This window comes from Hemicordylus capensis, chromosome 5 (assembly GCF_027244095.1).
Source record: "Hemicordylus capensis ecotype Gifberg chromosome 5, rHemCap1.1.pri, whole genome shotgun sequence".
Taxonomy (NCBI): Eukaryota; Metazoa; Chordata; class Lepidosauria; order Squamata; family Cordylidae; genus Hemicordylus; species Hemicordylus capensis.
In genome coordinates, this window is record NC_069661.1 from 236,898,426 (window position 1) to 236,912,216 (window position 13,791).

General features: G+C 42.0%; 1 protein-coding gene across 18 annotated transcripts in view; it reads left to right on the top strand.

The window, feature by feature from the left end:
* The window catches only part of ERC1 (ELKS/RAB6-interacting/CAST family member 1), a 292,154-nt gene that overhangs the window by 240,189 nt on the left and 38,174 nt on the right, over positions 1 to 13,791 (top strand). For 12 of the 18 annotated variants that reach the window (XM_053255857.1, XM_053255858.1, XM_053255854.1 and 9 more), the window contains one exon: positions 4,759 to 4,860. In XM_053255857.1, the coding sequence (XP_053111832.1) occupies positions 4,759 to 4,860 (102 nt within the window). Of the gene's footprint in view, positions 1 to 4,758; positions 4,861 to 6,364; positions 6,432 to 13,791 lie in introns of all 18 variants that reach the window. The other 6 variants (XM_053255862.1, XM_053255865.1, XM_053255866.1 and 3 more) reach the window with 1 other exon arrangement.

The following is a 13,791-nucleotide window of genomic DNA, read 5'->3' on the forward strand; positions in this document are numbered from 1 at the left end:
TCCACCAGGGCTGTAGCTACTTCTGCGGCACATATGTCTGGAATTAGCATTGTGGATGTTTCTAAAGCAGCCACATGGTCTTCTAGCCTACCATTCATAAAGCACTATGCCATTGATATCCGTACAGCAGCAGAGAATAATTTCAGATGGGCGATTTTAAAGAAAGTTCTTTAATAACATCCTTGTACCCTGCCACCTCTTTGGTGAGCTCATCAATCATCTATGTTGGGAATGATCCTTAATTACCATAAAGATAAACAGGTTACTTACCTGTAACAGGTGATTTTTAGATGATCCAGAATCATTCACAACACTCCACACATGAAGGGCGGAGCTTCAGAGTGCCTAGCAGGGCTATGAAATAGTTCCACAAGGCTCACCTAAAGATCACCTGTTAAAGAGGTAAGCAACCTGTTTTTACAATACACAGTGGAACATAGACATGTAGTCTAGTGAAGAAATAAAACACTAGTGTCTAGCCAGTTACTTGCCTAGTCATATTAAGGACAGGAGGTCCTATCTTACATTAGTTAAAATGGCATTCCAGAATCCACCTTTTTTTTAGTCCAGAATCCACCTTTTTTTTAGTCCAGAATCCACCTTTTTTTCGTTCCTGGTCATATATTTTTCCCTCTGTGGCTCCTTGGCAGAGATGTAGCTGTCAGCTGCACAGACCAAATATGACAGGTCCAGCTGTACTTCTGTCTTGCTGCCTTCCTTATGTGGCAGCAAAACCTTTGAGAAGGAGAGCCAGGGCCTTACAGGTATAGCTGGTCTGGTGCCTGACTGAGATTTGCCTCCTGTGGGAAAATCTGTTGCGAAAAGCCTCTGTGGTCTAGGAGCAAGACACAACTATCTTCACCACCTATAGCTGGTAAGACTTGAGTTTAACTTACTCTAGGCAGATACCTAGTCTGGCAGATACCAGATGTGGGAGGAGAGCTGGTCTTGTGGTAGCAAGCATGAATTGTCCCCTTTGCTGAGCAGGGTCTACCCTGGTTTGCATTTGAATGGGAGATTGCATGTGAGCACTGTAAGGTATTGCCCTTAGGAGATGCACCCGCTCTGGAAAGAGCATCTGCATGCTCGCATGGCCACTGCCAGTGGGTAGGCAACGATGGGGGCAGGGGCAGCAGGGAGGAACGCTGCCGCCCCGAAAACTTCAATTTTAAACACAGCGCTGGAGGGGGAAGAGCGGCAGGAGGGGTAAATTTTACCCCTCCCCCACCACCCTTAAAGGTAGACCGCCCCTCAGTGCTGGACCGCCGGATCGGTCCGTTTCCGAACCGGTTCGGAGGCCTCCAACGTGGCCTCCGAACCAGTTCGTGTACATCCCTAAGGGAGAGGATCTAATTGACTTTTTCTCTGAAGTGCCAGTGTCAAGCTGCAAGTAGCCATAGAAAGAGAACTGTATGACACCCTCATTTCCTATCAGCAGAGTCAGGTTCACACGTTCTTAAGCTTAATTGTCAGTTAGCTTGGACTAAAATGGTTTATTAAACCTGTGCTCTCCATTTTTCTCCTACAGCATCTCATTCATAATGTATATTTATGCTATTTTTACTGTCAGTTTCTCCTTCACAAGGCATAAATTTACGTTTATCAAAATGTTCCTTACAGAATTAATTTTGACATTAGTGTGTGTATTTTCTTCCCTCTGAACATTCTTGAATGGTATCCTATCACTAGTTCAGGCTCAGTTTATACCTATATCTCCTCAGTTCTTGTATTCACTCAAGTAGCAGTATATCAGACTCTTAATGTCACCCATATGACCAGGGGTCTCATTCACCTGCTAATCCCCCAAGGTTACTTAACTGATTATTTGCTACATTTTTAGCTTTTCTGCCCCCAAAGTACACAGAACAGTGTACAATAACAAAGATAAATACACTTTAAACCTCTTAAGAATACAAGGCAGAAGCCAGACTAAGTCATGACTAAATCCCATTGAAAATTCTAGTCATGTCTATTTATTTCAGTGGTGCTTAGTCACGACTAACTTAATGTGATACAAGAGCCAACGGGAAGTACGGAGCAAGTACTGAAATTACAGCAGAGGAGAATTTCAGTAATTCTCTGCTGAAATTGCAGCAGAGAATTGAAAATTCAATAATTTTCAAATCTTGAAAATTGACTCAAGATTTGGCAAATGCCTAAAAGGGAAACTTGTACTGCTCAGCAAGAGGCTTCCAAAGAAAGAGCCTGCTTGGTCTCAAGGAGGAGAAAGTAACCTTGGTGCCACCAAAAGGCCTTGTCCTAGGTCCATTTGAATCATAAGAACAGCCCTGCTAGATCCAGGCCCAAGTCCTATCTGGTCCAGCATCCTGTTTCATACAGTGGCCCACCAGATGCCTCTGGAGAGCCCACAGGCAAGAGGTGAGGGCATGCCCCCCTCTCTTGCTGTTTCTCCCCTGCAACTGGTATTGAGAGGCATTGTGCCTCTGAGGCTCGAATTGGTCCGCAGCCACCAGACTAGTAGTCATTGATAGACCTGTCATCCATGAATATGTCTAAGCCTCCTTTAAAGCCATCCAAACTAGTGGCCATCACCACATCCCGTGGCAAAGAATTCCATCGATAAATTGTGTGCTGTGTGAAAGAGTACTTTCTCTTGTCAGTCCTAAATTTCCTGATCTTCAGGGGCTAGAGCACCTTCCTTATGAGGAAAGACTACAACACCTGGGGCTTTTTAGTTTAGAAAAAAGATAACTGCAGGGAGACATGATAGAGGTCTATAAAATCATGCATGGTGTGGAAAAAGTGGATAGAGAGAATGTTTTTCTCCCTCTCACATAATACTAGAACCAGGGGTCATCCCATAAAATTGAGTGCCAAGAAATTTAGGACCAACAAATGGAAGTACTTATTCACACAACTTATAATCAACTTGTGGAGTTTTCTGCCACAAGATGTGGTGACATCTAACAACCTGGGTGGCTTTAAGAGGGGTTTGGATAACTTCATGGAAGAGAAGTCTATCAATGGCTACTAGTCGGAGGGCTATAGGCCACCTCCAGCCTCAGAGTCAGGACGCCTCTGAATACTAGTTGCAGGGGAGTAACAGCAGGAGAGAGAGCATGCCCTCAATACTGCCAGTGGCATCTGGTGGGCTACTGTATGAAACAGGATCCTGGACTAGATGGGCCTTGGGCCTGATCCAGCAGGGCTGTTCTTATGACCCCTGGTTCTAGTGTTGTGAGAGAAGGAGAAAAATTTCTCTCTGTCCACTCTTTCCATGCATAATTTTATAGACCTCTATCATGTCTCCCCTTAGTCACCTCCTTTCCAAAGTAAAGAGCCCCAAATGCTGTAGCCTAGCCTCATAATGAAGGTGCTCCAGGCCCCTGATCATCTTGGTTGCCCTCTTCATCTTTAAGACCTTCCCTCCCATTGATCTCAGTGTTCAGGCAAATTGGTATGGAGGAAGGTAATCCTTTGGATACCCTGGTCCTAAACCTTTTAGGGCTTTAAAAGTGATAACCAGCACTTGAATTGTGCTCAGAAAGGAATCTGAAGCCAATGAGGATGGTGTACCAGGGGAGTTACTTGATCCTCTTTTGAGCTCCCAGCAACAGTCTAGCTACTGCGTTTTGGACTAGCTGCAATTTCTGAATACTTTTCAGGGGCAGCCCCACATACAGCATGTTACAGTAGTCAACCCTCAGTATGACCAGGGTATAGGTGGTAATGGCCGCATCTACTGCATGCTATGTAAAGCTGTACATAGGCATCCCGTATGCTGTCATCTGCCAACAGTGCCTTTCCACTGTTTACATAGGGTATACAGATTAGTTTGTACCAAAAGAATAAATGGGCACAATTCTGGCATCAAAAACGGCAACCTTCAGAAAACAGGGAGAATATCTCAGTCTCCCAGGACACTCTAGGGCTTATCTGAAAGTCACCATTCATCATCAAAGAAATTTCAAAGGGAAACACCAGCTTCAAACTGCTAAATTAGAATTTATTGGGAGGCTTGATTCAGTCTTTTGGGGCTTGAATAAAAGAATGGTTTTCTTTCCCACTACAGATATTAATTAACTTAGCAAGGCTCTTATTGCCAGCTACTGCTGTTGAGGAATTGTCATCGTGCTTATCTTATACATTTAAGCTTTACATGGAATTGTCAGGCCATACCTCTTGTATTTTGTGGCCTTTTTGTTCCCGTGTTCATGTTTGTGTACGCCTGCACAAATCAACTGAGGATAACAAATCAATGTCAATCATGCATCTGATGAAGTGGCCTGTAGTCCCTGAAAGTACTACAAAGGCACTCTGCTATTCTTTAATACTTGGCATGCTTTAAGGCTCTCTAGAAATAGATAAGAGTTCTTGGTAGTCATCCGAAGGTGTATGCAGAATCTGTAAGCCCATCATAGTAATTTGATGAAATTCCTGTTGGAAGCAATTCCTGCACAAACTCCCAAACTGCTTTTTAAGCTCTCTGAAGGAGAAGACACCTCCTAGAATGCCTGTGCTATTTTTGTCTCTTTCTCTTTAAGCAGTTCTTATGCCAAACCCCACACATGTTTTGTAATCTGGGCTAATTTAAAAGTTTGAGATACCTGAATTGCATTATTGTCCAATGCTGTCCCACTTTAATTTGTTTTGCTGATCACAGATTTGGTACAACAGGATTCCAGGTTCCTCTGTGTCAATAGTTCTATAATACAAATCTAGTTTAAAAACTATAAATTATCATAATTTTATAACAAAAACTATAAATGATCAGTGTTTTTGTTCTGTCTTCTATAGACTCAAAATCGCATGAAATTGATGGCGGATAACTATGAGGATGATCACCTCAAAGCGTCATCTCATCCCAACCAAACTAACCACAAGCCCTCCCCAGACCAGGTAAGACTTTTCTTTTCTTTTCTTTACAGTGAATTTTGCATATTGAATCTTTGTTCATCCCCAGTGTGTGCAATATCACTGTGTGAGAACAAAAAGAACTCTTCCAAAGTGAAGAAGAACTAGCTTGTTGCATGTTTTCTTTGATTGTATATAAAATTGGGATTCCCATTTCGAAATGATTCAATTTCACTGTTTTTAGGAGGACGATTGCACTATAGGTTTGGTCTCCTATAATTCTTGTTGCAACTTGTGTGAATAATGCTCCAGACTACTTCTTGCTGTGAAGACCTACATACTCAAACAAGATCTGTGGCCCTGTTGCTTTGTTGTAGGGGAGCAATTGTCTGCATTCCCAAGAGGAAATCCCAGCCTGTGTGCTAAATGATCACAGGCTGTTCCCTTGCAAATTCAATGAAGCTTGACCTAAAAGGGAATCAATTTACCACTTGTAATGCACGGTCTAGCTTCGTATGTCGCTGACTAAACTAAGACGTGCTTGGAAGCTATCAAGAGGCTTAGCAAACCCTATAGGTAGCTCAAGAGAACCTCCTAATTAGAAAGCCCTTGCCAATATAACAGCATTTGCCAACTTAGTTAAAATATAAGTAAACCTTATTTGGTTACTGCCTAGCCTAAGAAAGGAAATGGTTCACAATTTTCTCCATCCTCCTGTCATTCCAAAACTAGCATATTTTGGACTTGTAGCTGCATCTCCTATCCTATTTACATAAAGGTGTGAATTTGTATAGTGGAATTATTATTTAAAATGACTATCCTAAGTATGCTTGAAATTCTTCACTGATTAAAAAAAGCATGCATCAGCCACTCTCAAATATGCTATTAAGGGGGGAAATAGGCATAGCATGCTGCATATGAGGATTTGGTTTGATTTGATTTGAGTTGGGTGTTTTTTGGAGGTACAGACAAAATATCTATAGTGTAAAATGAAATTAGGGTCAGTTGCAAATTTATTCTCCACAGTGCTTCCTATCATGCTGAGCTTTAAAATTAAGATTGAGCCAATCAGTAGATTGAAATTTCTAGGCTATTCTTTAGAGATGTCAGCCATACCATTTCTCATGATGGACCAGTATTGATGTTGCAGATTAAAGCAATGTTCTGCAGTTCTCAGTTTCCTAGAGAATAGAAAAGCATTTGTTTTGCACACTGAAAGGAAGGCTAGGGCATTTCCCTAACGTGTAAGTGATATACAATTGAAACAGAAGGTAGTAATCATATGAGATTAAGGTAAACTGTCAGATGTGGCATACTGTAGAGATATGGCTTCAGTAGTAGATTGAATATCTTTCAGCATATTTAAGTTATAACTGATTAAAAAATCACAGAATAATTATAGCCATTCTACAGCTGAGTAGGAGATACAAGGAAATTATGGATACCACTAGAATATTATTCTTGTGTGTGGTTTAAATACTAACCAAGTCTTTATTTCATTCCCATGCTGCTCTGGGGCTTTTCCCCCTTGTCTTCTCTCAACCAATAGGATGAGGAGGAGGGTATTTGGGCATAGCCGATCAGATGCTCTTAGTTCAGCCATTTTGTTCAGAACGGTGAGAATCGGCTTTCTTTACCAGTAGAAAAGTTTCCCATGGTCACTCTTGCATCTTGCTTCTGTGTGATTCATGAGGTTTGGGTGTCTTTCCTTTTCCCTTTCTAATGTGGTCTATGCATGTAGATGTTTTTCCTACTACTTTGTTGTATTTTTTTAATTTTTGAATCTATGTTAATACTTGTTACTGTGTTGTGTCATTGTGGGGACAAGTTCCCAGAGCATGTGATTGGATTTATATGCAAAGCAACAGCATGATTCATGTCGGGAAATACGTCCACTATAATTTACCAGTACAGTTTAACCATGGTAACAAATATTTGCATTTGGAAGAACTTTTACTATGAAGCTCAATACAGATTCTTTTTTTAAAAGAAAAGAAAATCTGTAACAAATAACCTATGGACTCATATTTCCATCATTCAGATTATCATCTCTGAGCACAATGAACCATGCTGCTGAGATTGCGGCAAGATTGTCAGGTGCCCCCAATTATCTGAAATGTTTAGTAAAACAAAAGAGGATTTGGAGAAGATTAATAATCACTTAATGGAAGAACTAACTCTCCAACTTCTCTGCACAATTTTTGCCTGATTAATTGCCTCGTTGCATTGTTCAGATCCTTCACACTACGTCTATTATCTGGAACACCTGATCCATCTGAGACAGGGTGACACTTTAATTTCACAATTAGTAATCTCATTTTGGAGGAAAATATGTTTAATTCATGCTCATTGGTGATCTCACGCACCTTTGGAGTTGCTTCTCTGCCATGTCTCTGTGCTTGTGTATGGTGTTAAACTGTTCAAGATGATTAAGAAAATAGTAAGTATCTTGCTCAAGAATGTTGGTGATGAGGTAAGTTAATGGAAAAAGGAATTTGCTCAGAAGGCAGGAGGAATTCAGACTGATTTTCACTGTAAAATGAAAATAGTGTGGACAGATGTTGATCAAAGGAACTTCTAATTAACTATTATATGTACAGAGCGGAAGGTAGAATTATGGATATATACAGATTAGTTCTAGTTTCTAAATATTACTTGCCCTTCTCTCAGTGAGTATGTTCATTGTGTGAGTATGGATGGATTGTACATGTTTGTGTTGCCAGGCCTGATATAACTCTTTTGCAGTCCCTTTGTATCTCAAATCATCATAATATGAAAATAAAGGCTTCTAACCTTTATGCATAAAAAGAAGTAAAAATGCAGAATATACAATAGGAATGTACAAGAGAAACAAATTGCAAAATTGAATCTCTCATTGTGTGGAACTTGAAAATCTTTGACATAATAATCTACTGATGCAAAAGTGTTGTGCCTTCATCTTAATGTGTGTCTTGTTCATATGAGCAGTTTCATCTGGTCTCCCCCGTGGAGCTGGAATCCTATCAAGGGGCTGCTGTTTTTGTCAGTTCCTCAGGGCCCTAGCTTTTCCTTCATATTGGTCCTGTTACTAAGGGAGGTCAGTGATTCAGACAACCAGGACATAATCCTTTGAGCTTGACACCCAGGGTGAACCTCCTTACCTGTGACAGCAAATAGCTGATAAACTATAATGCTTTATCCATTGTCCTAGGCAGAATGCATGTGCGCCATGAGAGCCAAACTGTACCATACGGGTCTCTGGCTTCCCACTGTCCACACTGCGGGGAAGCACCATTTGATGCTAGGAGACCCTTCCAGAACTAGTGGGGGGATGCCTCTGGAGATTTCGCTTGGTTCTGCTATCCTGCCCATTGTTCCCTCTTACAGGGATTCCCAGATGTTGTTTGCTACAACTCCTAGCATCCCCAGATGCAGTGGCCCTTGGCTGGGAATTGTGAGAGTTGTAGTAAACAACATCTGGGAATCACTGTTAGCGGGAACAGTGATCCTGCCCTCTCTCTTTGTTTGGGGAATTGCAGGAAGAGGGCCCCAAGACTATCTTTTTGCCTGGGTTACCTCTCTGCAGTCCTGGTTAATATTTTCTCCCCTTCCATCCCTTCTTATTTCTCTTACTACTGAAATTTGTAAGCTTCCTAAATCCCCCTGACCCCCTCTCATACACAGTAAAGGTTCATGTCAAGTATGTGGCCAAAACTGGTGATGTCATTGGGCCACACAGTGCGCCTGTTCTCAGCCACTCAAGTTCTGCCAACCTTCTCTCTGAACCACTCCTTCCTCGAGCTACTTCCTCTATTCTATAGCTTAAAAGCCATAAAAATAACTTAATGTAATAGGTGCCATTACCACATAGTCTCCTTGTGGATGTCACTCTTTGGAAGTTGATTTGATGAACTGGTGCCAAACCCCTGGAGCCATGGATATGGATGTTTGCAGAGCAAAACATTTTGGTTTGTGTGTAAATTCCAGGAATTAAAATTTGGAAGCCAATTGTGTGCTTGTTAAGAGAATGTCCAAGAATTTGGGCCCATGCTTGTAGTAATCTGATTTTCTTAGGCGGATGAAAATCTTGGCATGTTTTAGTAAAAGAAAAGTAGCACAAAAGACTCTTGTGTGACCATAAAAGCAGAGTGAGTGAGTGAGTGTGTTTATATCATGCCTTCAGTGTATATGTGTTTATGCCATGCCTTCAGTGTGCGTGGCACCTCACAGAATTACATAAACAGCATGGATAGGCCCTTCCTCCCAAAGAGCTTGCATTCTAAAACAGAGAGTAAAGAAACAGTGGGTGGAAAGGAAAAGTGTGGCCAAATCTTCACTACAGTTGGAAATAAGGATTAAGAAGATAAACAAAGGCCATTTGGGTAAGGTGGGTTTTGAGGGGAGAGGAGAATATGCACCATGTGCATATTCAGAGGGAGTTCCTTACACAATGGGCAAGAGAAAATTATTGGAGTTGTTTGGAGCAGGAAACCTTTGGTTGGAAATGGGGAAGTCCATGGGCAAGAATGAAACAAAAAGCAAAACTATAGGGTGGGGAAGATCATGGATAACCTTAAAAATAAGGAGTTTGTGCTGGATATGGAAGTTGATGTGAAGTCCATGGAGGAATTGGAGGAGAGATGTCATGTGGTCAAAGCAAAGAGAGTTAAATAATTTTGGCAGCAGAGTTTTGGACAGAGGTATGAGAAGGAGGCCAAAGAAGAGAAGGTTGCAGTAGTCAAGGAGATTACCAGAACATGAACCTGAGTTTTAGCTGAGGGGACAGAGAGGAACAGGCCAGAGTTCCCTCTAACAGGGATTCCCAGATGTTGTTGAGTACAACTCCCATAATCCCCAGCCAAAAGCCATTGCAACTGGGGATGCTGGGAGTTGTAGTGAACAACCTCTGGGAATCCCTGTTAGAGGGAATAGTGGAACAGACTGATTCTTGCAATATTGTACAGGGAGCAGCAGCACAACGTGGCAACTGATTGAAGGTGGGAAGCAACAGACAGAGAAGAATCAAAAGATGAAGCCAAGCCTGATCAAGAGGATGAATGGTGGTGATGATGTAAAGTCATCTTGGAATGAGATTTAGGAAAGGGAGGCTTGGGAGGAAATATAAATTGTTCGGTCTTAAATATTTTGCATTTAAGATAACAGTGAAATATCCAAGTGCGTATATCAGACTTGTAAAGTTACAGAACTGGAAGTATGGGGATGCTCTTAGAGGGATATAACTGGGTGTCATCAGTATATGAAGTATTGAAAGCTGTGGGATTTGTTAGTCATCCAAAGAGAGAATGCAGAAAAAGAAAAGGAAGATGTCCAAAACCATTATGAACCCTGACAAAAGTGGGAGAGGTGGAAGAGGATGAGGTTCCGCCAATGGAAATGTTGAATGAGCAATTCGATAGATAGGAAAGCCAGCAAAGACAATCACAAAAATCTGAGGCATAGAGTGAGTCAAGTAGGAGAGGATGGGTGATCAGTTATGTCAAAAGGCAGCAGAGAGGTCAAGGAAGACAAAGACAGAGTAAGAGGCTTTTTAGATTTGGTAGTGAGAAGATCATCTGCAATGTTGGTGATAGCAGGAGTTTCAGTGGAGTGCAAAGAGTGGAAGCTAGATTGTACATGATCAGAAGTGGATTCGGAAGAGAGAAAGTCAAGACATTGAGAGGAAAAGGCAAACTGCAGGAGTCTGAAGGCAAAGAAAAAAGCAAGATTGTAGTTAAAGGCTCAGGCAGGGTTCAAGGAAGGGATTTTGAGAATGGGGGAGATAGTGGCATGTCCTAATATTGGAAAAGTACCCTGAAGAGAAGGATGAATCCGTGTAAAGGGAGTGGATAATCATGGGAAAGATAATAATCAGGATCTATTCCAAACTAAAGCAGGATGTGTCAGATTCTTACCGTAAGCATGAAATGAATTCCCAAAAAGAAATAATTTTGTAATACAAAATTACAAAATTAATCAGTTAGCTAAATCAGAAATCCAAATTTGCTGTCAGCTACGTAGCCCTGTCTTGTGTTACCCTGTGTTTGTTTGAACCTCTCTCACTGGAATGTGCTGCGCTGGTTTTGTTTTTATTTTAATGAAAACCATCTAATACTTCTCTGGGGAGAGAGTACCAGAAATGCAAAAACAGCAACAATAACCAAATCAGCATTTGCAATATAAGATATCCAGGTAAAGGATGGAAAACCCATCACACTTCAAGGTATGCTGTTAATCAGCTCATTCTGCAGCAGATGTAATCTCTGATCAGTTGAAGGAAATGCCCTGAAGACTACATTTTAGAAGTAGCTTCAGATTATATTTTTGGGTTTGTTCGAATTAAATTTTGGGTCACAGCATTCCCGCCACAGGGCACTGTTAAAAAATATGTTTCTGGTCACTGACGCAACTTAAAGTTCCAGGTGTAGCAATGGCTCTTGAGCACACACTGCAGCAGCAAGCCTGAGTGACAGGTGGATTCTGGACCCTGTCACTACCACCTTTTTCTCCACTACCATTCTTTCAAGTGGACAAAGCCTATGCCTGGAATAACTCTGCTTACCATCTCAGGGCTTACAGGCCATGGTTCATGCTGAGAGTTAGTAAGATCTGGATTGGTTGGATAGAAACGAAAGAGGTTTAGTTGTCATCACTCCTTTTCTGCATGATCTTGCATAGCACAAGGTAGAACAATAGGGAACAGCTCTCTCGTTGAAGATGTGGAAGAGATGATGAACTGTATAACAAGTTTGGGACCTTCCTGTCAAGAACATGCAGAAACACCAAAGAAGCATCCACAAATGATCAATAGGATTGGCAGCAGCAATACCAATGTTTATTCTCAGACTTTCACTACAAACTAGAGGTGTGTGTAGAATGGATTTTGCGTTTGGTTCCGAAATAACATTTGTCCAGAGTGTTTGCGTTCCATTCCGAGTTCACTGGTGGGCGGTGAGAGATACCTGTTTAACATTAAAATTCATCGAAGATCCTACCAGCGGTACTGCCAGCCCTGCAAGCCGCCACTGCACGCTAGCTGGCATCCTTCGCAGCAGCATGTCTCCGGAGCTCACCTGGCCTCCGTGCATGCCACCACACGGGATGGCAGCTGGAGCGCAGCAGCAGCAGCTCGCCATGCCGTTGCTAAGAGCTTTGAATAATTTATTATTAAAGGTACCTCTTGCTGCCCCCCCCCCCGTGCTGCCCTCGCTATCTGGGGGGCGGGGGGCGGGGCGGATTTAAGCCAGAACACTCATAACAGGCTTGTTCTGCTCCGAGCTTGGAACAGAATGCCCTTTTTAGGGGTGTTCGGTTCCAAGCTTGGAACATTTGGAATGGAACATTCCAAGCTCAGAACATTCTGCACATCCCTTCTACAAACTATATCCTGGGTTGCTAAAAGTGCTAATTTCATAGTTTTGCCAATGCTTTATATATATTATGCAGCTTCTCCTGCTCAGTAGTTGAAGTTTTCTAGCCAAAGTTATGGTGGCTCAGAAAACTGGCACTACCCATATATTCATGAAACTGTAGAATGGCTAGCCATTCAATAACACTTCCCAAAAAGAAGAAGTTGGCAGCTGGATGACGACTGAGTGCCACTTTTTTAAAAAAGCAGAAACTAAATAATCACGTATTTAAAACCGTTTGATACCCTGACTTGCCAGAGGGAAATACTTACAACCCTTGTCAGTAACAGACCTGTCTTCTCCTGACAGTTTCATCATTCAGTATGGGCATAGTCTCCAGTCTGGGTGTTCTCACATCCTCACAACTGCCCTTCTGCACCTGAGTGGGAAAGAGCAATTAAAACTAATTCAATAAACCACATGAGTCTAAACTTACAAACTTGAGCTAAGAAAATAGTTTCACTGTGACTATGCTCACTAACACATTATGGAATTTGAGATGTATGGAGAACAAGGCAGTGTTTCTAATAAATTTTCAGCAGTATGATAGGTTTGTGATCCTGCCTAAGAGAAAGTTTGCTTTTAGATATTATTTACTACCTAATCTTCTTTAGAAGACAGAACATAAGAACAGGCCCAAGGCCCATCTAGTCCAGCATCCTGTTTCGCGGAGTGGCCCACCAGATGCTGCTGGAAGCCACAGGCAGGAGTTGAGGGCATGCCCTCTTTCCTGCTATCACTCCCCTGCAACTGGTATTCAGAGGCATCCAGCCTTTGAGGCTGGAGGTGGCCTTTAGCCCTCCAACTAGTAGCCGTTGATAGACCTCTCCTCCATAAAGTTATCCAAACCCCTCTTAAAGCCGTCCAGGTTGTTGGCTGTCACCACATCTCGTGGCAGAGAATTCCACAAGTTGATTATGTGTTGTGTTAAAAAGTACTTCCATTTGCTGGTCCTTGATTTCCTGGCACTCAATTTCATGGGATGACTCCTGGTTCTAGTGTTGTGTGAGAGGGAGAAAAATTTCTCTCTATCCACTTTCTCAACACCATGCATGATTTTATAGACCTCTATCATGTCTTCCCACAGTCGTCTTTTTTCTAAACTAAATAGCCCCAGGTGTGTAGCCTTGCCTCATAAGAAAGTTGCTCTAGGCCCCTGATAATCTTGGTTGCCCTCTTCTGCACCTTTTCCAGTTCTACAATGTCTTTCTTTAGATGTGATGACCAGAATTGTACGCAGTACTCCAGGTGTGGCCGCACCATCATTTTGTATAAGGGCATTATAATATTAGCAGTTTTATTTTCAATCCCCTTCCTAATGATCCCCAGCATGGAGTTGGCCTTTTTCACAGCTGCCGCACATTGAGTTGACACTTTCAACGAGCTGTCCACCATGACCCCAAGATCCCTCTCCTGGTCAGTCACCAACAGCTCAGATCTCATCAGCGTATACTTGAAGTTGGGAGTTTTTATCCCAGTGCGCATCACTTTACACTTGCTTACATTGAACTGCATGTGCCAGCTTGTTGCTTACTCACCCAGTTTGGAGAGATCCTTTGGGAGTTCTTCACAATCTTTTTTGGATTTCACT